The 26,328-nt window shown below is 32.6% G+C and overlaps 1 protein-coding gene across 3 annotated transcripts; it reads right to left on the bottom strand.

Moving 5' to 3' along the window:
• Nucleotides 1–167: 167 nt before the first annotated feature.
• LOC125073266 (protein ANTAGONIST OF LIKE HETEROCHROMATIN PROTEIN 1-like) lies at nucleotides 168–6,249 on the bottom strand. 3 transcript variants are annotated; one of them, XR_007120038.1, is made up of 4 exons: nucleotides 4,489–6,249; nucleotides 2,667–3,327; nucleotides 1,732–2,279; nucleotides 168–820 (listed from the first exon to the last, which is right to left on the bottom strand). XR_007120038.1 is itself a non-coding variant. In XM_047684014.1 (2 exons), the coding sequence occupies exons 1-2, from the start codon at nucleotides 2,037–2,039 to the stop codon at nucleotides 229–231; spliced, it is 900 nt and encodes a 299-aa protein (XP_047539970.1). In that variant the 5' UTR covers nucleotides 2,040–2,580; the 3' UTR covers nucleotides 168–228. The 3 variants fall into 3 exon arrangements, 1 of the variants encoding a protein (XP_047539970.1); XR_007120037.1 differs by lacking the exon at nucleotides 1,732–2,279; XM_047684014.1 differs by lacking the exons at nucleotides 2,667–3,327; nucleotides 4,489–6,249 and having other exon boundaries at nucleotides 1,732–2,580.
• Nucleotides 6,250–26,328: the final 20,079 nt, after the last annotated feature.

The raw sequence follows: 26,328 nt of genomic DNA, 5'->3' as shown, positions 1-26,328 counted from the left end.
ATCTACGGAATACTCTGAGAGAAACTTACGGCAAAAAGCTTGGGAAGAATTGGTGGAAATCTATGGAACTGATTTACCACAGGATAAAAAAAAAAACAACTCGGTATATACCTACCACTTATTTATTTATTTATTTAAACATATATTATATTAACAATGATGTTTCATGTTCATGTTTTAAATATATAAGCTTGTTTAAATGTAATTATCCTGCCAGCTTACCGCCCCTTACTTCATGAAATAATCTCGTGAGACGATAATTGAAAACTTTTTTATTGCGTCAAGTTGATGCCCACCATAAGGACGAAGTACGTGTTGATGTAAAGCGAAAGCTTCATCAGCAACAAATACATAAGGTAACTCACTTTCTTCACCTGGCAACTGCTTAGGTGGAGGAATATTTAATTTATCGTCTACTATTCTTTTCCAAAATTCTGTTTCTTTAAATACCGCTGAATCGCATTCTTTGCCGTAGGCTCCAACATCAATAAAAACAAAATTATAATTTGTGTCTACCACAGCCATTAATACTATTGAGAAATAGTGCTTGTAATTGAAAAACATTGATCCACTTTCTTCTGGCTTGATGATTCGAATATGTTTGCCGTCAATGGCTCCCAAGCAATGAGGAAAATTTGCATTCGTCTCGAAATTTTTTGCTATTGTTAACCATTCGTCTTCCGATGGTAGTTTCATATAAATTGGGGAATGGGTTTCCCACAATGCTTCACATACTTCTTGTACAATACAGCTGATAGTTTTTATATCCATTCTGAAACTGTAATGTAGATCACTAAATGTGTTCCCTGAAGCTAAATATCTGTAACAAATTTTTCTTTTTTAGGCAAAGATATCATAAAAAAATGGAACAATGCAAGAGATAACTGGATGAAATATCACAAAAAAGTTAAGGATTGTAAATCCGGCTCTGGTGCAAAAAGTCTACGAAAATAGAAATTCTACGATCAAATGCTCTTTTTGTGTAAAATTATGACTCGCCGAACAACGGAAGCAAGTATAACATCAGAAAAAACCGTCACACAATCTCACAACAAAGAAACTGACTCACAAACCAATAATGAACCTAGCGCACCAGCCAATACTACCGATAGAACAAAAACAAGCAAGAAGAGAAAGACAGATTGTAGCGAAGTTGATCGACAAATGCTTACTTTAATTAAATCTGTTGAAGATGAAGACAAGAGCAAGAGTATGTGTTTTTTCAAAGGTATTGCTCAAATTGTAGACAAGTATAGTGACGACGATTATCTAGAATTTAAATATGAAGTCATTAAAGTTATGAGAAATTTAACTCGGAGAAATGAAGCGTCCATGCAGCAGCAAACTTACAATTACAATATTAATCGAGGCTACACTACGGCTACACCCGACTACAGGATACATGAATATCAGCCAACACAACCCATTCCATCGACATCCAGGATGCCCTATGAATACCAACTTAAGCCTCAAGAACTGATGCAGCAAGATGATTCCCAATCTTCAATTGTTACTGAATTAAGTTCAATCACATCGCCTGAATACGATTTCGATTTTTCTAAAACTCCTTAATTTCTTTTTTGAGTATAATAATACAATTACTACCTACTAATTTTGTTTTAATTAATACAGGTAATTGTTAGTTTTGCCTTTTAGCTTCTTAAATACTAATCGTATTACAATAATATTCCCCTTTTCTATAATTTGAAATTGAAAATGTCTTTAACATACCTTAGCGTAACGGCTAATCTCTCCGCCGGAGTAATAGATTTACGCATGTCAGTGTCCTCGTGACTTATTTTATCATATATGACTGTTAGTAATAGCTGAAAGGTTTCTTTCTTCATCCGAAAATAATTGTAAAATTTAGTTTCATCTTCTTCCAACTGCCTAAAAAGAGTATGAAATGCACCATATTCTTCCCTTTCCAATAATATAGGATGCACCCACGATGACCTTTTACTTTTTTTTATTTCTTTTAGTTTCTTCTTATACAAATAGTAGGCCAATACGAGATTTTTTTTCTTATTATTCGACATTTCACACGTGTGTAATCTCTGACTACCAGTTCAAAACTAACGCATATAGACGGCACTCCAAGGAAATAACATTCATCCGGTAAAAAAAATAATATGTATACAAGGATAGCCGTTTATTGACGGTCCGTAATCCGGTGAAAAAAACGGACGTCTACAAGCGCTCTGAGCCTTCGCTCGGGTAACTTGTCCTTATTGTTTCCGCGTCGCTATTGTTCACTAAGTATGGTCAGCATGTCAAACCTCAAATGTGAAAGAAAACGTAAAACAATTCATAGCGAGGTAAGTTTTTTTATTTTTATACTTGTTTTTTGATATTGTTGTAGTTACCAATATGTAACTTTACTACTATTTGCAGGGACGCACCATTATTGCCCGCGTGTACCACTTACTTCAAGAAGAGTATAATTTTATGAAAGCGAACAATATGGATAATTGCGATTTGAGTCCTTTGGCTAATATACGGAAACGTACCGCTGAAGCTACAGGGCGACTCTTACATTGTTTTACTTATACACACATACATACTTACATAATATATATACCGGTCCAAAACTAAATTGTTATTAAAATAACACATGGATCATACCACGAGGTAAAAAAAATAACGTAATAACTTTATTTACTTACTTTAAAGTCACAGCCAATTTCTCTTCGGGTGTGATCGCTTCTCTGTATCTTGTATTTTGCTTAGATATGGAGTGTTCAATACGAGACAGTATGTTATAAAACACACATTGCGGCATATGATAGTAGGAATAAAATTTTTTCTCGTCGGCTAGCAAATGCCTACGAGCTGTCCAATATTCACCCTCTCTTTTTCTTTGTTTAAACATTTCGTGCACCCAATAAGCTTTCCTTTTTCTCTTGGGTCTTTAATTCTTCTGCATCAAGCGCTACAGCTATGAGTGCCAATTCACGGTTTGTAAAATTTAACATTATGAAGCACACGTGTAGACGTAGTGCCAATTGTTAACAGACTAAGCGAAAATTCGTGGACTAACCGGTCTCCAGTCGTAGACCACGCGGGGTCCACCAGCGGCCAGCGCGGGGTCCACTGGGTGACGATGCGAGGTCCAATGGTTGACCGCACGACGTTTATTGGTGATAACACGGTGTCCACCCTTGGACCACCTGTCGACAACGAGTGGACGCCGTGCGACGAGGCGGTGCGGAATGGGTGCCGGGTGGCTCTAATGAGCTATGACCTTTAGTCTCATCTCGAGTTTGCAAATAAGGATTAACCCAGTACCTTTTTCTTTGTTTCTTTTTCTTTATATCAGAAATCAAACTAAAAATACAAAATGAAAAAATAAAATAATGTAAAGTCAGGTAGAAAGAAAATGAAGGAAAGTACAAATACCTGCAAAATATGTTCAAAACCAACGAAAACGAGCAATCGTTTATGTTGTGATATATGCTCTTCGATATTTCACGTCAAATTTGTTCCTCAAAAACACCAAGAACATGTACCAGAAGACATAATAATAGATCATTACGTGTGCCATGTTTGTTATAGTGAAGTGAACAACAATGATGATGAGGATGATATAAGCGTGGACGATCGTTCTAGCGACGAAGCTAATAATAAATACCATCGAAGACTTAGAGGCAGATGCTATTTAATATGTACCAAAAAAATTAATTCCAAAATTTGTAATTTGTTTCGAACTATTTTTTATTTTTAAGTTGTTACTTTTCTAAAGTTTTACATTAACTTTATTATTCATATTTTATTTCATGATTTATTTTATGACCAGGACTGATTAGAGTTTAGTGATAATAAGAGATAATTTGCATAATATTTAGTTTTCAGAGATGTTTATGAGTATTTTATCCCCTTACTGCATGCGAAACCATATTTGGACGACGAAGTTCATGATTTTTTTATAGGCAAACTATAAACATTATAATAAAAAACTAACTTATATCTGAACCAGCATTTTATCGTGAAACGGAACGCAATTAATTTGCACGTTGCAAATGACATCTGTCAAATATATTGAAGGTTATGTTCAGCGCGTACGACGGGTCGGGCCCATGGAAAAAAGTGTCATTTTGTAATTAGAAAATAAATACAAAAAAGGTGAGTAAAGCCATGAAAAAAAATATTTCTACATTCTCTTTACTTTCTAAAATAAGGCAAATCATTTCTTTTAGCTGATTTTTACTTCATTTGTGTATTTTTTTGCTTTTTTTCAAACCTGCCATATTTGGCTTCGTATGCATTCCGCTCAAAACTTTTACCGTCATATGTGGCTTCGTATGCATTCAAGGTTACTTTTATTGCTTATTTCAGAAATGGATCCAGCACGCTTCTATGGCACTACTAAGCATGTAAATACTATTCCTGGTGATGGGAACGTGAGTGATGATGAAATAGATTCCGATTGTGATGATAATTGTGATCGTAAATCAATTCGTTTACCTCCAAAAAGAAACATTATCATACCCGAGTCTGAATCTGATTTTTCTGAAGAAGATGACGTGCCGTTGAATAGTTTACAATCTGCAACTACTTCCAAATCCAAAATAAAAGCTGCAAAAAATAAAAGGGTAGTTTGGAAAAAAGGGAAAATGCCAGCTTACGATGTCAACAATTTTAAATTTAGGGGTGACACAGATTTACCGGATACGATAAAACAACTGAATTCCCCTGCAGACGTTTTCGAGTTCTTGTTTACAGCTGATATGATTAATTTTATAACTGAGCAGTCTAACCTTAAGTCTATTCAAGATAATATTAACAAACCAGCAATGATCACAAAAGAAGAAATAGAAAAATTTATAGGTATCATCATCTTTATGTCCTGTGTGAAGTTACCGGCAACGAGGAGGTATTGGTCAAAAGAAGTAGGTCAGTTGCAGGTTTATGAAATAATGACGTGTAACAGATTCGAATCTATCAAAATATTTTTACATTTTAATAATAATGAGACATTTGTACCTCGTGGTGAAGATGGCCATGATAAATTGTTTAAAATTCGGCCCTTATTGGATATGATTCGTGCGCGTTTGTTGTTAGTCCCTAAAGAAGAGTTTTTAGCCGTTGACGAACAAATAATCCCTACCAAATGTCGTCATGAATTAAAACAGTATAACCCAGCTAAACCACACAAATGGGGCTACAAAAACCAAGTCCTGAGCGGCGTTAGCGGCTTTAGCTATGACTTCGACATCTTTGCTGGAGACCAGAGCAATTCATACCCTTCAGATGCGCCAGATCTTGGCGTTAGCTCAAATGTGGTAACTCGGTTGACATCCACAGTTCCACGACATCAGAACTACAAGATTTGTTTTGATAATTGGTTTAATAGCCCAAATCTTCAAGTATATCTTTACCAAAACGGTTTACTTCCCTTAGGAACTGTGAGACTCAATCGTGTGCCGAACTCAAATATGCCTACAGAAAAGGAACTGAAGAAGCAAGGTCGTGGCAGCATGGCAGAAAAGGTAGCAGTCATAAATAAAGTAAAGTTAAGTCTGGTTTCCTGGTTTGATAACAAGAACGTGAATCTTCTGTCTGCCTACGTTGGAAGCGAGCCAACTACAACAAAACGGCGTTATGTTCGGCATGAAAAAAAGTATGTTGACATACCTTCTCCCCAAGCTGTCGATGTCTACAACCAACATATGGGAGGAGTTGATTTACTTGATTCCATGCTAGGTTATTATAGAATCCATTTGCGGTCTCGTCAGTGGTACAAAAGGATTTTTTTTCACATGGTGGACATGTCCCTTGTAAATGCTTGGCTGTTATGGCGCCGAATCAATACAGACTCATCCTACATGCCTCTGTATTATTTCAAATTAGCCGTTTCAGAGCATATGCGAAAGTCAGGGAAAGCTCTTATTACCAAAAAACGTGGCCGTCCCTCAAGCTACTTGGGAACACCAACATCCAGCCGGGGCGGCACTCCCTTCACTTTACCTGACTCGCCAGCACCCGTGAAAAAACCACGAAGAATTCCTGCCAGACATCAGGATATTCCCTTGGATTCTATACGGTCTGATGGGATTAGCCATTACCCAATTTGGAAGAAGAACAGCCGTCAACTATGCCAATATTGTTCCAAGTTTCGTTCCTTCACATTATGTGAAAAATGTAATGTGTTTTTATGTTATAATGATAAACGCAATTGTTATAAAGAATTTCACGAAGCATAACTGTATTTTTTCTAATTGCATACGAAGCCATATATGACCGACTAAATATTAGTTCGACTGCATACGAAGACATATATGGCGTCGGTTAATAACTTTTATAATATTAGTAAATAATTTTTTTTCTCAATTTGATCTCATAATGTAAGGTTAAATAAACACTTTTTTGCAAAAAAAAAAAATTTATTTCATCTCTTTAATAATTCATGCGGTAAGGGGTTAATTATTTTATATAAGTACTATATTATTTATACTGCGAGTATCGTTAGTGATAAAAATGAATTACGCAACATCACTAGTCATATGGTACTGACAGATATCAACGTCATATAGGCAAATGTCACCCGCACCAAGCTACAGCGCAAATAGTATAGGGATTTTATATTTTTTTCGGAATTTTCAACTAGCAGAAACCGACGCGCTCAAGTGGCAACCTGTTCGTCGATGTTGAATGAGGCGGTGTTCATATTATTATGACAGAGGAATGGAACATATTTGTTACGCTATACACAAAACTACTGTTTTTATTTTCTAAATGAAGATATTCATGAAAATATGGCTTGGTTCATATATGATCCGCGATGCGGTAAGGGGTTAAAATCGGGTTTATGATTTTTTTTCGTAACAACATTTTTGCTCAATTCCATTCAATTCTTTGGTTAATGGCAACATTTTTGCTCTATGACGCGTCGGTGCGACGGCCATTTTGTTTACTCGTGCGATGCTGTCAGTACGAAAGTCGCGCCTTGTATGTGACACACATTTATTGCTATTTCATTGTTTGTTTTCATTTTTGTTAAATTGTTACTTGTATTAGTTTGTTCTTTATTTGTTAAAGTTTGTTGAGTTTGTTGTTTTTACCATGCCTAAGCATACAAAAAAAACTGTTTTGGGTAGTCAGGCCAGGGAGCTTGTTGTTCACCTCCGAGACTATTTTGAAAGAGAACAACAAAATAATGGAGCGTTGTTACCATTGAATCAAGTTGTTGACCGAGTAGCTGAAGCTCTTCATATTGGCCGCAATACTGTTTCACGTATAACACGTGAGAAAATTGGCCAAGATGGGATGTCTGAAAATAAATTATCGTCACCCAACAAAAAGCGGACTAAAGTGAAGCCAATCACAGATTTAGATGATTTTGCTAAGGCTGCTATAAGAAATCATATTTATGGTTATTATAAAAGAAAGGAGCTACCCACATTATTCAAGGTCACACCGTAAGAAATAATACATCGCCGCCATTTACGGCAAATAAGATGTTGGCCCTATTACAAGACGCCATCAACAAAGTTCAGCCTGAAGACTGGTCGAAGGTTGTGAATAAAATAAAAAGGGACATTATGTCTGATTGGGATCGTGACATCCATATTGACAATATAATGGACTCATCGTTAATAATGTCCGTCACAGATACAGATGATGAATTTAGTGACAATTCAGATGTTCCTGGTTCTGATATGATTATAATGACCATAACTGACCTGTAATGGCGGCGACACGAGCCTGAACACATCTTAAAGGAATTAATGGGGCTTCATTACGTTTTTCTCGTTCACAAAAGTCCTTCACCTTTAACACGATTCTTCTTTCACCACTCTTCAAAGTTTTGGGCATGATTGCAGTCGAAAATCAAGTAAAATTAAACAAAATCTGCGAAAGCGCCTTCTCGTGTCAGTGATGTTGACAGACAGGGGTGCCAACCTAATGCCATAGAACTATTCGTTGAAACGTATATTATGTTAAAATTACGTTACGATACCTTTCTAAATTAAACGTTTCTAAAATATCGTTATTAAAAATAATATCGTTATTATTTATTGTTCTATGCCATCTCTTTTACTCAATACTGTTTACTCTCTTTTTCGTTTTTTTTTTCGAGCGTCGTGTCTAAAGCAATATCGTAATTTGTGATCGTCAGCGCAGCAATTTAACTGAGACAAGATTTGACTTAAGCAACTCGTAATATCGTAGGTAAGATAATCAAATATCTTTTTACATGTTACTAGTGACCAGCTCTGAGTTTGTTTAAAATAATTTAAAAAATTTTTGTAAATTTTCTAAATTATAATAAAATCTTTAGCTATACTCGTTACGTAGTTAACAACCGTTTTCAATATCCTATATGTCTGTTTTTTTACTGGAGATAGAAGTTTTTCGTAAGTACATATTTTGTTAGGAGATAATTTCAAATACCTATCGTTTCGTTCAACTTGATAACTTTACTTATTAAAAAATCGTTCGCGATTACTTAACACGTTCTCTGCCGAGAAAAAAAACGCAGTTTCCTGTTCAGGCCGTGTCGGTCAGTGGTGGTTGACATATAGACTTTCAGTTCAAGCCGCGTCAGTCAGTGCTGACCGCATTTTACGACGGTTTTCGTTACGTTCTTACAGGCCGGCAGGCAGTGCTGTCAAACTAAATATCATGTTAATTGACCCGCATGGCCCTCTAGCTTTTACATATCAAGTTGGTTTTTGAAAAATTTAGGAACTTAGAAAAAAAAACAACAATTACCATACAAACAAATTTAATGAAAATAACACAAAAAACAAAACGTTTATTTTTCTAAAAATTAAACTCAATAAAAACTAAAACTTTTTTTAACATTTTGGTAGATAACAACGATATCAAATAGCTATATAAAAAGGAACAGTAATGAAAAATACCAAAAAAATTATATATGAACGTTGGCAAAACACTCAACACATAGAAATGGTTTCTCTGGGCAAGCATTACAAAAAGTAGGTACTTTTTTGGTCTTGTTTCTGGCTATTACACGTCCAAATGTAGACACATGTTTCTTGTAACATTCTACACAAGACCGACGCACCTTCAAAGAAGGTCCTGCCTTTTTCTCAAGAACGTGCTTTCTTCTTGTCGTTCGGCCCGAAGGTGCTCTGGGTATTGAAGGTTTTGACATAAAACTCTTTAGTATTTCTTTTCTAAAATCTACTATAGGTATGGACTTATTTGTGACGCTTTTATACAATATTAAAGCGTTTACCATTGCGACATTCAAAATGAGATCAAATGCCAGTTTCTTATACCATTTTACGGACTTCCTTAATGGTGTTTGATATGCTGCCATTTGATCTGCCAAATCCACTGCTCCTTTTGCCTTGTTATAATCCACAACAATAGCCGGTTTCATCGTAGTTTTATTATTTTTAGTAACGGAAACAAAACGTGTTGAATGTTTCGTGGAAAGTACCAACACATCTCGTTTATCTTTCCATCGTAGAATAGTTATCCCATCCTCACTTTCTTTCGCTATAAATTGACCTTTTTTCAGCTTCGTAGAAACAACAACCTTAGGAAAATGCTTTCTATTTTTTCGTAATGTTCCGATTAAGTGTGTTTCATTTTCCAGGAGCTCTCTGGCTAAGGGTACACTTGTGTACCAGTTATCTGTGTATAACAAATATCCTTTATTAAGTAAGTCCTGGCAAAGGTTCATTATAACTCTTTGAGGCGTGACATTCACTTCTTCGCTTTGTTTACCAGCATATATATTTATTTTAAATGTATAACCAGGTAGGCTACACAGTTTGAAAAGTTTTATCCCGTACTTATGACGTTTTTGCTTATTATACTGGCGAAATAGCAAGCGTCCTCGAAACGGAACCATACTTTCATCGACACATATGTCTTGACCGGGAATAAAATTTCTTTTGAAATTGTCATTCAATATATCCAGTAAGTGTTGAACGCGGTGAAGTCGGTTCGATTTGTTATTATCGTCATCTTGGGAAAAGTGGATCATTTTTAAAAGCAGCTCAAACCTATTTCTAGACATTACAGATCGAGGAAAATTTTGGCCAAAGATTTCATCCGTAGACCAATAATCAGCAAGTTTAGGAAGCTTTACCAAACCCATGTACAAAATCAAGCTAAAAAATTTTTTTATCTCAGAAAGATTAGTTTCAGACCATAAGCGTATTCTTGCATTTTTCGAAACTTCAGCAGTGTTACTTATCTTAGTTATTGCGAAAGCGTTAGTACATTCAACGATTTTTTGTAAAAGGCTATCTGTCACCAAAAGTGCATAAAAATCAGCTGGAGATTTATCAATCATTGAAGTGCGAATAGAAACCGGCATGCCACAACATTCAGTAAAGGGAATTATATTTCGTTGATTACCTTTCGGATCTGTCCACTTAGACGATGAAGTAGCTTGTAAATCTTGGATTGCGGCATTAATTTCGGCTTCACTACCCTCACTTGTAGACATGATCCGCAAACGCCTATTTTTCATACGATTGGGAGGAATATGTTCTTCATCATCACTGATGCTTAGGTTTAAAGTTTTATTGAGAAGATCGATTTCTATGTTGTTAATTTGTGTAAGGAAATCTTGCGTAATCTCAAAATCTTCGAATTCATCCATAGTGATAAAAATAACAAATACTTTTGAAATTCAATTAATTCGCTGTAATAGTAACGTATGTTAATTAAATGTAATAGCACAACACGGCGTCTTTACTCAAGATACGGACGGCAACTGCAAGCGCAAACGAACACGGAGGAGTGCGAACGGCTACCCGACACCGCGACCCGCGCGGCCCCCTTTAACGGAAACCCGTTTTTTTCTCTCTATAGGTCGCGTCGGTCAATGTTGCCTGACGTTAATTATTTTCATAAATAATAACTCAAATTGATTTTTGTTACAACCAAGTAACATTTGAGTAAAAGATAAAAGCATATAAGCAAAAAAACAATTTAGTAAATTTTAAACAGATTTATGATTTTTAATAGGCCTAAAGGGAAACTTCACTGACGGTCAGCACTGACCGCGTTGGCAGTGAACGTGTTAACGTTAATTAGTTCCGCGCGATCCTAATGTTATATGACGTATTGGTACCTTATTAATATTTCTTTTGCAAACAATTTTTCAAATAACTAAATCAAATATAGATACCATAGCAATACAAATATTTAATACTGAATTAAAAGAAAACGCAGGACGAACACTAGTTTTTTTAATCTAACTAATCAGAAAACATGAAAAAAGTAAAAAAATGTACTTGTATGTTATTCTAAACTAAATAATAAAAAAAAAACTTTTTACCGAACAAAATAATTGTTGCAATAAGAAGTAGCATAGTTTAACGTCTAAGGTCCAATTGTTTTTATCGAACTTTTATTCTATCTAATTATACAATTACTACAAACCTACATGATTCTGCGGGAACAATATGAGAATTAACTGACATATCTATGTCTTTTGAAATTTAGGAATGAAGCGAATTATTTCTCCTGATAGAATGGACCCGGAAGCAATTAATCGCCCAATATCCCCATCGTTGTTACGGCCTCCGAGATCCAATACAGAAGAGAAAAATAAGAATAAAACACGTTTCAGCGTCCAAATATTTAAGCCTGAATGTTGTACTAACATCTGTGACGATAGAAGAAATGAATACTTTGTCCAATTACTAACTGAAGAGCTCAAATACCCATACCCATGTATGAGAACAAGATGCTACATCAAAATACTAAACTTTTTAAATGAGTTGAAAAATTACCATACAAATCAAATAGAGTTAACGGTCACAGAAATAATGTAAGCTACACACTGTAATCGATTCGAATCAATTAGAAGAATTATTATATTATTATTTTCATTATTAACTGATCAACCATTGCTCGGGATTAAAATAAATAAAAGACGGAAGCTAGGCGGCTAATTAATTTTTTATTATTTTAAATGAACACAACTTTTAGTGGCTTTTAAATAATTTATCAATAATTATAAATAAAGTTGTTACCTAATGTAATGTAACATTCAGTTTTATTACACTTACATGTTTTCAATAATCAACTAAGATTGACTTAAAACAAAGTTAGTTGAAAAAATATGAAGAAAGACATTATTTTTTAATTTATTTTCTAATTTTTAGTTATTTTACTTAGCAACTGTAAACCCCGAGTAAACAAAAATCTGTCTTTTATATTGAGTGATTTACTACAATGGATAAAAATATGATAACATAGGGTGAATTAACATATATTAAAGATATATATATGTAAGCTTTGTGATTACATTCGAGTGTTGGCAGTTGAGTCGAAGGAGGCCGTCTCAGTAAAAAACCATATAATATTTTTTAATGACATAAGAAGTGTCAATTAATTTAAAATATTCATTTTAAACTTAGTGATAAACGTTTTTTTTTATTAATTAGTATTTTAGTTCAGTTAAGAGTGGAAAGGACAATTCCAGTTCTCTTTAAGGAAGAAATAAAGCATGAACATTGCAATTGTCGATTCTCTATTTTTTAGGTTTGTATTTTAGTTAGCCATTTGTATTGTAAAATTTATTTGTTATTAACAAAATTAAACTCTATTTTTTAGATGAATCAAATTGTTTAATGCTTGAAAAACCCATGACCTTATAAATCGACAATTTATTTACATGTAAAAAAAAAGGAAAAATTATTTCTTTTGCACTTACGTAATGGAGAAATTAAGATTTGAATTTATTATAAAAGCCAAACCAGACGATAATAAGACAAGTATTTATGCCATAACCTCCATTACGGATATACACAACCAAACTTATATTGTGCCTAGAGAGTACCAACCAGTGCATCTACACAAAGAAATAATAAAGCATGAAATATTTGACAAAATAAAAAAATCTCTTCAAAAAAGGCACGATAAGAGACAGGTATGGATAACATTAACTAAGGAAATGAAATCAACATATTTAGATGATGACAACTTACAGTTTGATGGGTTTTTACTTGAAAAAATAGAACAAAGAAATGAGTCTTTAACAACAGAAACAATATTGTTGAAAAAACCAGAAAATAAGATGAGATTAATATCAGAATTTTCAATAGAGAAGTTTTCAAAAAATACAACAAATGTTAAACAATGGTTAGATAATTTTGAAAATGAATGTGCACGATTACAAATAGATACAGATATACAAAAAATAGAAATTCTAAGATTGCTATTGGAAGATAGTTGTGTAGATTGGTACAGCTCAATGATTATTAAACATACTATAGATTCAGATTGGTCTGTATGGAAGAAAAGTTTGAGTGAAACATTTGCTGATAAAGGTTGGTCACCAATAAGGTACGCTATGAACTTTAAATATATACAAGGATCAATCTTAGAATACGCTCTAAAAAAGGAGAGACTGTTGTTAGAAATAAACAAATCAATAGATATACCAACTTTAATATATTTGATTGCCACCGGTCTACCAAACTTTGTAACGGATAGAATAGACAGAGAAAACCTTAAAGAAGTGAATGACTTATTTAACAGCATAAGAGGATTAGAAAGTTTAACAAGAAAAAACGACATAAAGAAGAACTTAAACACTGCGAATAAATACAATAAACAAGAAATAAAACAAACTGAAAAAAAATCATGCAGGATTTGTGAAAATAAAGGAAAAATGAATAGATCTCATCCAGAGAGTGTTTGCTGGTATAACTATGAAAAAAAAACAACAGATGATAAAAACCTTAATTCTAATTCAATATTAAAAGTTGAACTGAGTAATGAAGATCCAAAAAACTAAAATTTCCTCCACTTATTGAGATTATAGTGACATTAAATAATACATTAGAAGCCAAGGGACTGTATGACCCTGGTTCACAAATAACATTAATAAATTCAAAACTAGTTCAGGTGACGAATATGAAACCAAATTATTTTTATAACACGATAAAAACAATAAGTGGAGGGGGCAAAACAAAAGGATTGATTACGTTAGATGCGGAGTTATTGCATAAGAAGATTAAAATAAATGCATTTATCTATGAAAATGAATATTTTGAGTATGATTTAATACTAGGATTAGATTCAATACATAAATTTGGGTTGACTCATGATGAGAATTTAAATATCCAAATACAAAAAACAGACAATTTCAAAATAAGAAATAAGAATAATTTTGAAGACGAACAAACTAAAAATATGGGAATATATATAGAAGAAAAAGAATATGCTGTAAACTTTAATGAAGGTATAGATACAAATAAATTTAATATAGATACAGAACACTTAAATACTGATCAAAGAAAACAGATAAACATATTATTGGATAGTTACACTGATATCTTTGCAAAAAATAAATTTGACACTGGAAAAGTGAAGAACTATGAAGCGTGTATAGATTTACAAGTTGAAAAATATTGTTATAAAAGACCATATAGATGTTCAGTTCAAGACAAGCTAGAGATAGAAAATCAAATCTCACAACTGTTAAAACATGGATTGATTGAAGAATCATACAGTCCGTTTGGGGCACCTGTGACCTTAGCTTTTAAAAGGGATGAAGGAAAAAAAAGTAGATTATGCATAGACTTCAGAGATTTAAATAAATTAATCATACCTCAATCGCAACCATTTCCCCTAATAGAAGACTTAATAACAAAAACAATAAATTGTAATTATTTTACAACTCTAGATATAAATTCAGCTTTTTGGTCTATTCCATTAAAAATTTCAGACAAATACAAAACTGGTTTTGTAACACAGGAAGGCCATTACCAGTGGACTTGTTTACCCTTTGGCCTTAAAACATCAACGGCCATATTTCAAAGAATTTTGGGAAATATTATAAGAAAAAATGACCTGTCGGGGTTTGCAGTGAATTTTATTGATGACATACTGGTTTTTTCTAAATCATTTGATGAACATATCACACACTTAAAAAAATTGTTGGATGCTATTCAAGAAGAGGGTTTCAGGTTGAAATTTACAAAATGCAAATTTGCAAGTGATTCTGTTAAGTATTTAGGCCATATATTACAAAAGAATACGATTACACCTCTAAAAGACAATTTAAAATCAATTAAAGATTTTCCTGCTCCTCAAAATAGAAAACAAATACGACAATTTTTAGGAAAAATTAATTTTTATGGAAAATACATTCCAAATGTTTCAATCGTTCTTGACCCTTTACATAAATTACTGAGAAAAGATCAGATATTTAATTGGACACAACAATGTGAGGATGCATTTCAGAAAATTAAAGATTATTTGTGTTCCAAACCAATACTAGCTATTTATAATCCACAAGCACCAATACTTATCTATACAGATGCCAGTGCCGTAGGAATAGGAGCAGTTTTAAAACAAATTCAACACAATGGCGAAGAAAAACCGGTAGCATATTTTTCTAAAAAAATAAATGAATCACAAAGAAATAAAAAAGCTATATTTTTGGAATGCTTAGCCATAAAAGAGAGTATAAAATTTTGGCAACATTGGTTGATTGGAAACTATTTTACTGTCTATACAGATCACAAACCCTTAGAGAAGTTAAATGTAAGAAACAGACCTGATGATGAATTAGGCGATATGTCATATTATCTGTCACAATATAATTGTGAAATAAAATATTTCCCAGGAAAAAATAATACAGAAGCAGATTGTCTCAGCAGAAACCCAGTGTTGGACATAGATGCTAATAATGAAGATAATTTAAGGACGGTTAATATTATTGATATTCATGACATAAAATGTGATCAAGCAAAAAATTTGCAAATAAAAGAACATGAAAAGAACATTGTGTTAGAAGATGGAATTTACTATAAAAAAAGTGGTAAAAGTAATAAAAAAATACTTCTAAGTGAAAATTACAGTAAAATTATAATAAAAAAAACCCATGAAAAATATTGTCATACTGGAATAAATCAAACAGAATCTAAAATAAAACGCTTTTATACTGCACCGAATCTATCAGAAAATATCAAATATATATGCAAAAACTGTGAGACTTGTATAAAAAATAAAACAAGGTTAAATAAAAAGTATGGCTTTATATCGCAATTGGGCCCAGCTAATAAACCCTTTCAAATAATGTCACTGGACACAATAGGAGGATTTGGTGGGCAAAGATCAACAAAAAAGTATTTACATCTACTAGTTGACCACTTTACTAGATATGCATATACTCTATGAAATATATCTAAGATTATATATCTAAGAATCAACACGCTCGAGACTTCATTAAACTCATAGAAAAAATTCCTAAAGAAGAAACAATAGACATCTTACTTTCTGATCAATATCCAGCTTTTAATTCGATTGAATTCAAAAATTATCTTAAGAACCGAAACATTCAATTAATATTTACTGCGGTAGATGCACCGTTCTCAAATGGTTTAAACGAAAGGCTAAATCAGACTATTGTAAACAAAATAAGATGCAAAATGAATGAATCAAAAGGAAAAAGAAATTGGTCAAAAATAGCTGAAGAATGTAGAAACAGATATAATGAAACAGACCATTCTGTAACAGGATTTTCTCCTAAATATTTGTTATCTGGGGAATCTACAGACTTGTTACCACATGAATTAAAAGAAAAACAGTTATTAACAAAAAGTTTGGAAGAAGACAGGAAAATAGCACTCCAAAGGTCAATAAAATCGCATGACTATAATAAAACTTTATTTGCCAAGAATAGATTACAATATGATTTTAAAAAAGGAGATATGGTATATGTTGACTATGGGAACAAATTAAACAAAAAAAAGATGGATGAAATTAGAATTGGCCCATTTGAAATAGAAGAAAAAATATCGGATTCGGTTTTTAAAATAAATACTGGTCGTGGAACAAGATCAACTGGACTATATCATGTCACAAAGCTTATCCCTATGCATACTGATTTTTAGTTTTCACAGCTAAATATTACTTAAGAGGAAATATAAATTTTCTCATTTATATTTCGAAGGGGGGAGATGTAAGCTTTGTGATTACATTCGAGTGTTGGCAGTTGAGTCGAAGGAGGCCGTCTCAGTAAAAAACCATATAATATTTTTTAATGACATAAGAAGTGTCAATTAATTTAAAATATTCATTTTAAACTTAGTGATAAACGTTTTTTTTTATTAATTAGTATTTTAGTTCAGTTAAGAGTGGAAAGGACAATTCCAGTTCTCTTTAAGGAAGAAATAAAGCATTAACATTGCAATTGTCGATTCTCTATTTTTTAGGTTTGTATTTTAGTTAGCCATTTGTATTGTAAAATTTATTTGTTATTAACAAAATTAAACTCTATTTTTTAGATGAATCAAATTGTTTAATGCTTGAAAAACCCATGACCTTATATATATATATAAAGGACAATTTAATAAGAAAATTTAACACTAAAAACATAAGAAAGTTTCGTGAGTTTTATCTAAAAAAATATATCTTTTTTTTATAACTAGGTTTTTGCGGCTTCACTCGTTTTTATTTAGATTTTAACAATCAATATTCAAGTTACTAATTAAATAAATTGATTAAAAATAAATTAACGCAAAATTAGTGTTTTATAGAAAGAAAAATGCATATATAAATTTATTAACCCTTAATTTGGCAGAATTTTTTTTTTTTACATAAACCGATTTTTTTTATTGAAATCGGGTTTAAGACGTTTTAAGGCATTACAAAAAAATACGAAAAATATCTTTGCGTTTCAGTTTTCCTGAAAACTCATGTATGACACAGCATACATTGCCAAGTGAATAGAAAACCAAGGGATCAAAGTCGTGTATGCTGGGATATACATTGCCAAGTGCAGTGACTAATGAAATACCGACGGAAGTGAGTCCTAAAACTTATGAAATTTCGACGGGAGTTTATCCAGGAGCAGGAATAGCAAAAAAAATACAAAAGATAATAATAGTATAAACGTTTATTGAACTGAAATGACTAATTTACGCCTTTACATGGTAATATAATTGACAGTTTCTGGGATTCTTCCCTGTTACGAAACATAGCCGCACTTTGCATTTCATGCACAATACAGTGGTAAGCTTCTGACATAGCTTGCACCTGCCTTGAGTGGTCATTATCATAAAATGACCAATGGCATCGTATCGTAACGATTCCACTGGGTTAGCTGATGGCACACCTTTTCTGGCTTTGTCATTTTTATCAGCACGACCAAATTTTTTCAGGCCTTCGTATATTTCGTACCTAAAATCTTTTAGAGGTATATATTGCTTGCTTGATTGAGCTTGATCCCGCCTATATAAAAGCCAGGCATTATTTATGCATATGTCAAGTATTTGAACAAAAATACCTATGTACCAACGCCTACTTTTAAATGGTGTTTTATAGAGAGATATAAGCATGTCGGCTAAGTCGACTCCCCCCATATGTTTATTATACTCCTTGACTATTTGGGGACAGTCGACATCGATTTTGCTTTTTGTCTCCTTACAGTATCTTTTCATTTTTTCGACAGGTTCTACGCCTACATATGAACTAATTAGGGTAACAGGTTTGTTATCGTTCCATCTCACTACCGATAATCTATTTTTGTTGCACACTACTTGTGAATAACTTCCTCTAGGCTTCTTTTTCATCTCTTTCTCTGAAGGCAACACTTTTTCTGCTCCTCTAAGTCTATTGTTTCTTATAGTCCCCAAACCAAATATACCGTATTCTTCGCGTAGAATGTAAAACAGCTCAGGGCAGGAAAAAAAATTGTCACAGAAAACAAAAGCCGGTTTGAATTTTATGCTTTGACATAAAGCGATTACAATTCGTCCTCCGAAACCTATAGAAACTTCCTTATCTGAAAACGTGTAAAATCTGAATGTATCTTCGCCACCATAAAGAAGAAAATCATATACCATGCCTGAGACTCCGGCGCGGACATAATTTTTGAAACCCCACTTGTTGGGTTTGTCCTTCATATATTGACGGCGTTTTCCAGCTTTGGTTCCTTTATACGGAATCATCATCTCGTCTATACTAAACTTCCGTTCATTTTCCTGTGCTAGACAATTTTGTCTTACTTTCTGCACAAATGGCCTCACTTTGTAATATCGGTCGGAATCCTGTATATTATTGTCAACGAAGTGCAAATTGCGACGTATTTGTTGATATCGTTTTAGTGTCATCAAATCTGCTACTAAGTTATACCTGTATCGTAAACTCCAAAAGTCCGTATATGCTGGCATATTCACGACCCCCATTATAATATGTATGGCTAGAAAATCGCGAAGCTCATCTTCCGTCAAACCAAGTGAACGTCCAGTGTTTCCTATTGAGTAAGAATTTGTTTGCTCTACGATATCTGTTAGAATTTCTGGCGAAAAAAATTTATAAAAATAATCCATCGCTGATATATCCGGAACATCTGTATAATTGGAGTCTTCTTCTATAATAGCTCTGTGTCGAAAAACGGCTTTTTTCCACTGATAGTTCAAAGTAAATTTTTTCATTAGTCTCGGTCTTTTCAGGACAGGAACGGTGGGCTGACGACGTCGGGATCTGGTTTTTGGATTTGGTGGATTTACTGGAGTAAGAGGAGTTGTTGGGAGTGACGGAATATCACTCAGCACCGGTACTTTATTGCAATTTGGTTCTAAAGACGGACCTGAATATACTGTTTGAAAAATAGGCGTAAGTGGAACATTGTCGCTGTTGTAATGTTCGTCATCATCTACAATGTTTAGTCTTTCCAAGGAAGAATGAATAGAAGGTGCTGGAGAAGAAAATGAAGAAAGCGGGGTGCGTACACGAAATTCCTCTTCGACATCTGAGCGCTCGCTATCGTCAGAGGGTGCATTTTCAGCAGGCACAAGAGCTAATATTCTACCACCTCGAGTTAGTAGCGTTTGCTGGCAACAAAGAAACAAAAAAACATGCTTCAACCAAAAATAAAAAGCAATCCCAAATCACAAATACATGCGGTATCTTGCAAATTACAAATAAAGCATTTCATTACAAACTTGGCAATGTATGCTGTGTCATACAGATAAAACGAAGGGTCTTTCATTACGAATTTGGCAATGTATGCCACAGCATACATCAGTTTACCGACCAAAATAAACTCAAAACACAAAGTCACCATACACAAAAACATATCAAATCCATTCGATTATACTGTTATGCATAAAATATAGTTCATAAAAACACCACAAACCATGTCAAACCAAGTTAAAATAATATAAATACCTTAGTCAACACAGATGAGCTACGCCGGGCCGCCATTTTCGAGACCGAATGTCAAAATAAGTGTTGCCAGAGACGTGTTTTATTTTTCCTTATAAAAATAATTAGTATTGCAATGAATTAAAATGATTTGTGACACAGACATTTTTATTATACTATGTCAAATATTTTTACAAAGTTAATGTATGCCAGTACATACACTGCCAATTTAAGGGTTAATAAAATATTTTTCGTTTTAAACTATTATTGTAAAGTTCTAACAAAATCTCTGAAATAAATTGACAGACCGTAGTACTTAGTCGTAAAAAATATCAGCTGTTCTATAAATTGAGGTTACTGCTATTCGTCTAAATTTCAAATGTTAATGTAAAATTGCAATTTTAATTTAATTGTACTTTATGCTTTATATAATTTGTAACAACGCACAAATAAAATATCTTCTATTATATCGTCTTTTAAATTCATTCTCAAATCGGAAACTATGAACTTTAATGCCGAAAAAAGCCGTTCCTCACTAACTTGCGTTGCTGGTGCACTCAATGCAACACGCGCTAATTGATAAAGTTGTGGATATATGACCTGTTTTTAATCCCAAAATTTCAAAACACTTTCCGACGACTTAAGAAGTGGTTCTTCTAAAAATACTTTAAATGATGCCTTAAGAGTATTTATTATTTCGCCAGTTGGATCGCTTCTTCTAACTAGAGTTGAAATATTATGAACATGTTTCTCAATATAGCTATCATTTAGGTAATCCTCCAAATCTGTACTTGAACCTGCATCTTGAATGTTATTTGAGGTACATGACATATTTTCCATTTCCACTCTTGAAGAAACATTTAAAGATAATTTTCTGGGTATTTAAATTTATTAAATTTGTTTGTGCAATACTTTGCTGTTCATCTGTGAGAGTAGAATTAACTCTAGGGTCTAAAAAGAGAACACTTATGAAAGCATTATTGTCAAACAAGACACTTTGTCTGTGTTTCATATGACAAATAACCTGTCTAGATAACGGAGTGTTAATTTTTTGAAGTTCAAATATACATTTCATCCATTCGATATAAAAATCACCCATGGTTAGCTGTTGTTTTTGCAAAATTTTAGTTTGCTTTCTTCCTGGAAGCATAGATTTTAAAAATGAATCAAGATCATTCCAGGTCTCATCGGGTAAGTATAGGAGCTCACTTGTTGCACATATATCTCTTAGGCTTAAAATACTTTCAACCATATCTATCGTAGAATACCATCTCGTGGAGCAATTTAATGTAGGTTTCTTCTTCCTTTTTTCTTTTAAAATCATAGTGAATGTTGGTGTTCTAAGCCGTTTTACTATGTCTCGGGCATTAGTTATTAAACTTTGTATTGCATTATCATTACAAGCATCTTGCATTGCGAGTTGTAGTGTATGGGCCGCGCATCTGACTACTGCAATGGGGAGGTTATCCTCATCATCAACAATGTTAAATTGAAAATTAATTATAGATTGTACAATTTGGTCATTAAAAGAATTTTCATTTATATGATTGACGTCATCTGCGTCCGATTCAGAATCAGTGTTCTCATTATTATGTAATTGGCTAGAACTGCTATAGATATCGCCTCCTTCAGAATAATTATTTTCATCTTCCATCTGATTAGCTTCGGCCGCAAATAATTTACTCATTTTTAATAGGTTGGCACCATTGTCTGTAGTGATACAATAAATCTGTTTGTTGTGTATTCTAAAACGCCGCAATATGTAAATCAATTTTTCTTTTAAATGTTCAGAAGTATGTCGTTTAAATAGTTCAATTACTGCAAGATTTTTTAGTATAATTTGTCCATTCTTAATAAACTGAGCATTTACTCCCATAAAACTACGATTCGACAATGATGCTATATCTACTTTGAGGCATATGGGTAAATTTCTCATCTCATTAGCTAAATTTGAACGTAATTATTCAGCAGTATCTTTGAGGGTATTTCGTACGTTTTGTGAGTTGATTGAAACATTAATATTTGGTATTAGAGATATTATATTCTGAAATGCTTGGTCATCTATTATCGTCAGTGGACGTCCGTGAACTGTCACTAAATTTGTGCACTCTTGAAGTAATTTATCTTGCATACTTAATTTTGGTTTCTTAACCGAAATGTAATTTTCATTAGTTTGCAATAAAACTTCATTAAATTCCTTCTCGTGGTATTTTCTTAAATGCTTTAAAAGATTTGCACCATGTAGGGTCTGCAAAGAAATACAATCAAATAATACAGGAAATTTCTAGGCAGATATTTATTTTCTCTTGGACGAGATCCATTGTCTTCTTGTATATTTTGCGAAACTTCTTCTGTGTTCATAGATAATTGAGGATTATTGTTATTTCCATAACACTTTACCTCACTTCTTTCTTGAGCCATATTGTCGTCGTGTGTCTGAAAGAATATTTATATTTAAATTAGTAACAGACGGACAGATATAACAGTCACACAGGACAAAGTAATTTTAAAAGATGAGTAACAATTTAAACACATGTTTTATTCGAAAAACCAAAATATGAGTCCCAGGGACTCATGGTGGTGATTAGTGTGATTTTTAGTGACGTGGTGAATTAAGGGTTTTTATTTTATTTTATTATCATTAGGACAACCAAAAGTAGATATAATATCACATCCAAAATAAAAAATTACATTTCAAAATTATCAAGGCAAAAGTTCTATTACTTACAGGTAGTCTCACCATGCATTATCATATTACACAATGTAATTATTGAAAATATGAATTAAACATAAGCATAATAATTAAAAATAAGAAATACAATACATTTTTTAAACAATTATAAATAAATAATAATTAAACCATATGATTAGAATTGAACACAAATGAAATTATTTATTTAATAATAATTTCTTTATTTATTTAAGGGTTTATTTAATATTGTCACATACAACTTATTTACCTACTACGCACGTCGTAAGTACCTATAATTAGAGGTATAATTAGTTATTTCCTTAAATATTATTAATATTTTCTTGTAATTGTTATTATTATCTCTGTTGGTAATTCGAATAAATAAATAAATAAATAAATAAATATGAATACGAATAAACTATCGCTATAACCTAAAACCCCACTTGGTACCTACTGACTAATTTAATTACTTACCTCAGTATTTAATGTCCGGCTACTATCATATACTCCTCGCAGGAAATTATCCATCGTTTCGAATGCAAACCAATTAGTTGTGTACACTTCATCTTTACCAGCTCCAGACTTCAAGGACTTTTTAATTCTGTTTAAATGGGTTCTATAATAACCCATTAGATTTCCCTTCTTCTTTTTCATTTCTTCAATACTTGTTTTAAAAGGTAATGATTCCATTATTTGTCGTCAAGCATCACTTTGCATTCCACGATTCTTGAAACTCTTAAGTTTTGGATCCCACAAACATGGTTCCGTTTGCAAAATCTCCAGAAATGTAATTACTTTCTCATTACTCCACTCCATAGCCATAGTAGATATTTAAAAACAAAAACGTGCTTAGGAAACATGTGCGAAAGTAAGCATGTGCCATCGTGTTGCGCTCACGACGGACACTTGACAGTATGTAGTGTGACCGTTTCATCGCATTAATCCTCGCGTTAGTTTCTTTGATGTACCGCCACTTGAGCTATCGCCTAACGCCAAACGGTAATGTTAATGCCGTTGTCAAATTATCGCGTTAAATAGTGGCTACACCTACTGTTAACGCCGGTTATCGCAATAATTAATGGCATTTCTCGTTAGTGTGGCCCCAGCATTAAGAGTATACTCGTAAAGAAATTAGTAAGTTTTTTGGTATTTGTGTAAGATTTAAAAGTACAAGATTTTTTTTTTTTTACGTATTGTTGATTATAAGAGAAATATGACTGATAAGGAGAGATATTAAAGAGAGAAATGATTACTACGAAACAGTTTAAAGAATTATTACTTTCAGAAAAGTTTTGGATAAGTTTTGTGATTTTATAATATTCGTATACATAGATTTAATTAATACAAGAATTGTCAATAAAATAGACAGTTGGTTTTAACCTTTTTTTTATTTTATTTATATTATTATACTACAATTAGTTCTTATACTAAATATTAAAACATACCAATTTTTAACATTTTATAAAAGTTTAATGATCTATTTATATAATAAAATCGTAAGTGTTCGAAATCTGTAGTGTAGTGACCGTGGGGTAACATATAGCGTAATATTTGTTCGTTTTATTAATATTGGTTCACAAAGAAAAAAATATATATTCAATTTAAAAAAAAAACATCTAAATATTTACTAGAAAAAAATATTGTCAATTCGATTTGGTTGAATCATTGGTGAATCAAAGGTTAATCATAATAGGTTTAATCATAAATCTCATAAAAATAGATAGGATATTAGAATTATTTGTATTGCTTTCGACTGTTATTCGAAAATGATTAAAAAATAAAACTGATTTAATTAAACTTAAAATATTTTTATTTATATTTAGTACTACAAAAAAAAAACATTTAGTGTTAATTTTTTTATGATTTTTTTTTAAGGTGCGTTGGGGTAAGATCGTCGATGGGGTAAGAACTTCGAAATCAAATTTCCGTTATATACGGCAATATTTTTGAATGCTAGCCACATTGTGCGCCACGTCATTATGTTCTGCCCCGCCCCGCAGTTACCTTACCGCCAGTCGCTCCGACAAAGTGGACGTGTGTCGGCGTTTCGCCAGAATTCTCCCCGGGATTCATTTGGAAAATGCAGAGAAACACCTTTTCATTAACAAATTTAATAAGATCAATAGTGGATCGTTATACAATTGTCCTAGGAATGCCCGCCTGAACATACTTTTTTACTAACTAAACTATTACATCCTTTTTTTAATATCAACAACAAGACCATATTTATTTTGTTACAAACATAATTACTATTAATGGCTTATAATAATAAAAAAATAATATAAAATTATTTTTGATCTTAATTAAAAATCGAAATATATTGTAATTAGCTTAATTATTTATCACTATCTATATTAAAAATATACCGGACTAATCAAATTTACACATTTCTTGATAAAAAGAAATCATATTTATATTTCAAAATTATTAAAACAAATTTTATGACAAAAATAGATCATATTTATATTTCTAAATTATTTAAACAGTATTAGTTAATAATTGCCTTAACCAAAACTTCTATTAAATCTTAATTTATTTAATTCCTTACTTATTATAATAAATCTGTCCGGAAATCATAGGCTCAACGCCATAGGTACAAAACAAATGTTAATGATTTGCTTGATACATTCTACATTCCAAAATAAGAAATATAACTTAGTATTATCTAAGATTGATTCTAAAATATAAATTACAATTTATTATTCTTCATTTTACTTACTTTATTGCTAAGAGTAGAAGAGTAGATAATAATATTTCCTGTATTATTAAGTCCCAAATTAGCTGATAGATGTCGCTTTACAGATTATAAGTTTTATTCGATTTGTTACTTATATTGACAACAGATGGCAGCACGGCGAACGCACATGTATATAGTTTTGATTTGTTACATACATTGAAACTAGATGGCAGCACGGCCGAGCGCCCATATGTACTACGCGTGGATAGAGAAAACAAGGTAAGTTTCACAAAATATGTCTGTCCGGTCTTTCACCTTCGTTTATATTAATTCATATTTGGTATAATGATCTAGCTTAATTTGGTATTATTTTACGCAAATACTAAGTTTTATGTAGTGATTAACCGATAGAGCTGATAAACAGAGATCTACCATCTCGGTAAGCTGAAATCCGGTGTTTCCCCTCTCGAGTGAAGATCGGACAAAAATATCCGGTCTAAACCCGTTTCGAAATTGGACAAGAAAGACAAGAAGGTAGCGATAACAGTGATGATAGTATTTTTGAAACTAGGCGCCGTAATAGAAGAGACAAACTTCAGCCGCCAGAATGTCAGAAGAGTTCAGAGCAAGTAAACAATTTATTATTATGTGATAGAGAAGAACGCAATAAAGAGAAACTTACTCAAGAAGTATCTCCAGATTACCAAATGGCTACCTCCCCTTCTATCTTAGAAGTTTATGGAGAACTACCTCACATACCTGACAATTTACTGAATACTTCAGCAACTCCATCTGTATCCATGTTAATGTCCGATGCCCCTTCGTTTAATTTTCCTTGTGAAGATTTGCCACAAAGGTT

The sequence above is a fragment of the Vanessa atalanta genome, chromosome 24 (assembly GCF_905147765.1).
Source record: "Vanessa atalanta chromosome 24, ilVanAtal1.2, whole genome shotgun sequence".
Classification (NCBI taxonomy): domain Eukaryota; kingdom Metazoa; phylum Arthropoda; class Insecta; order Lepidoptera; family Nymphalidae; genus Vanessa; species Vanessa atalanta.
Note: the sequence above shows the minus strand (reverse complement) of the source record. Positions and strands in the feature narration are given on the sequence as shown.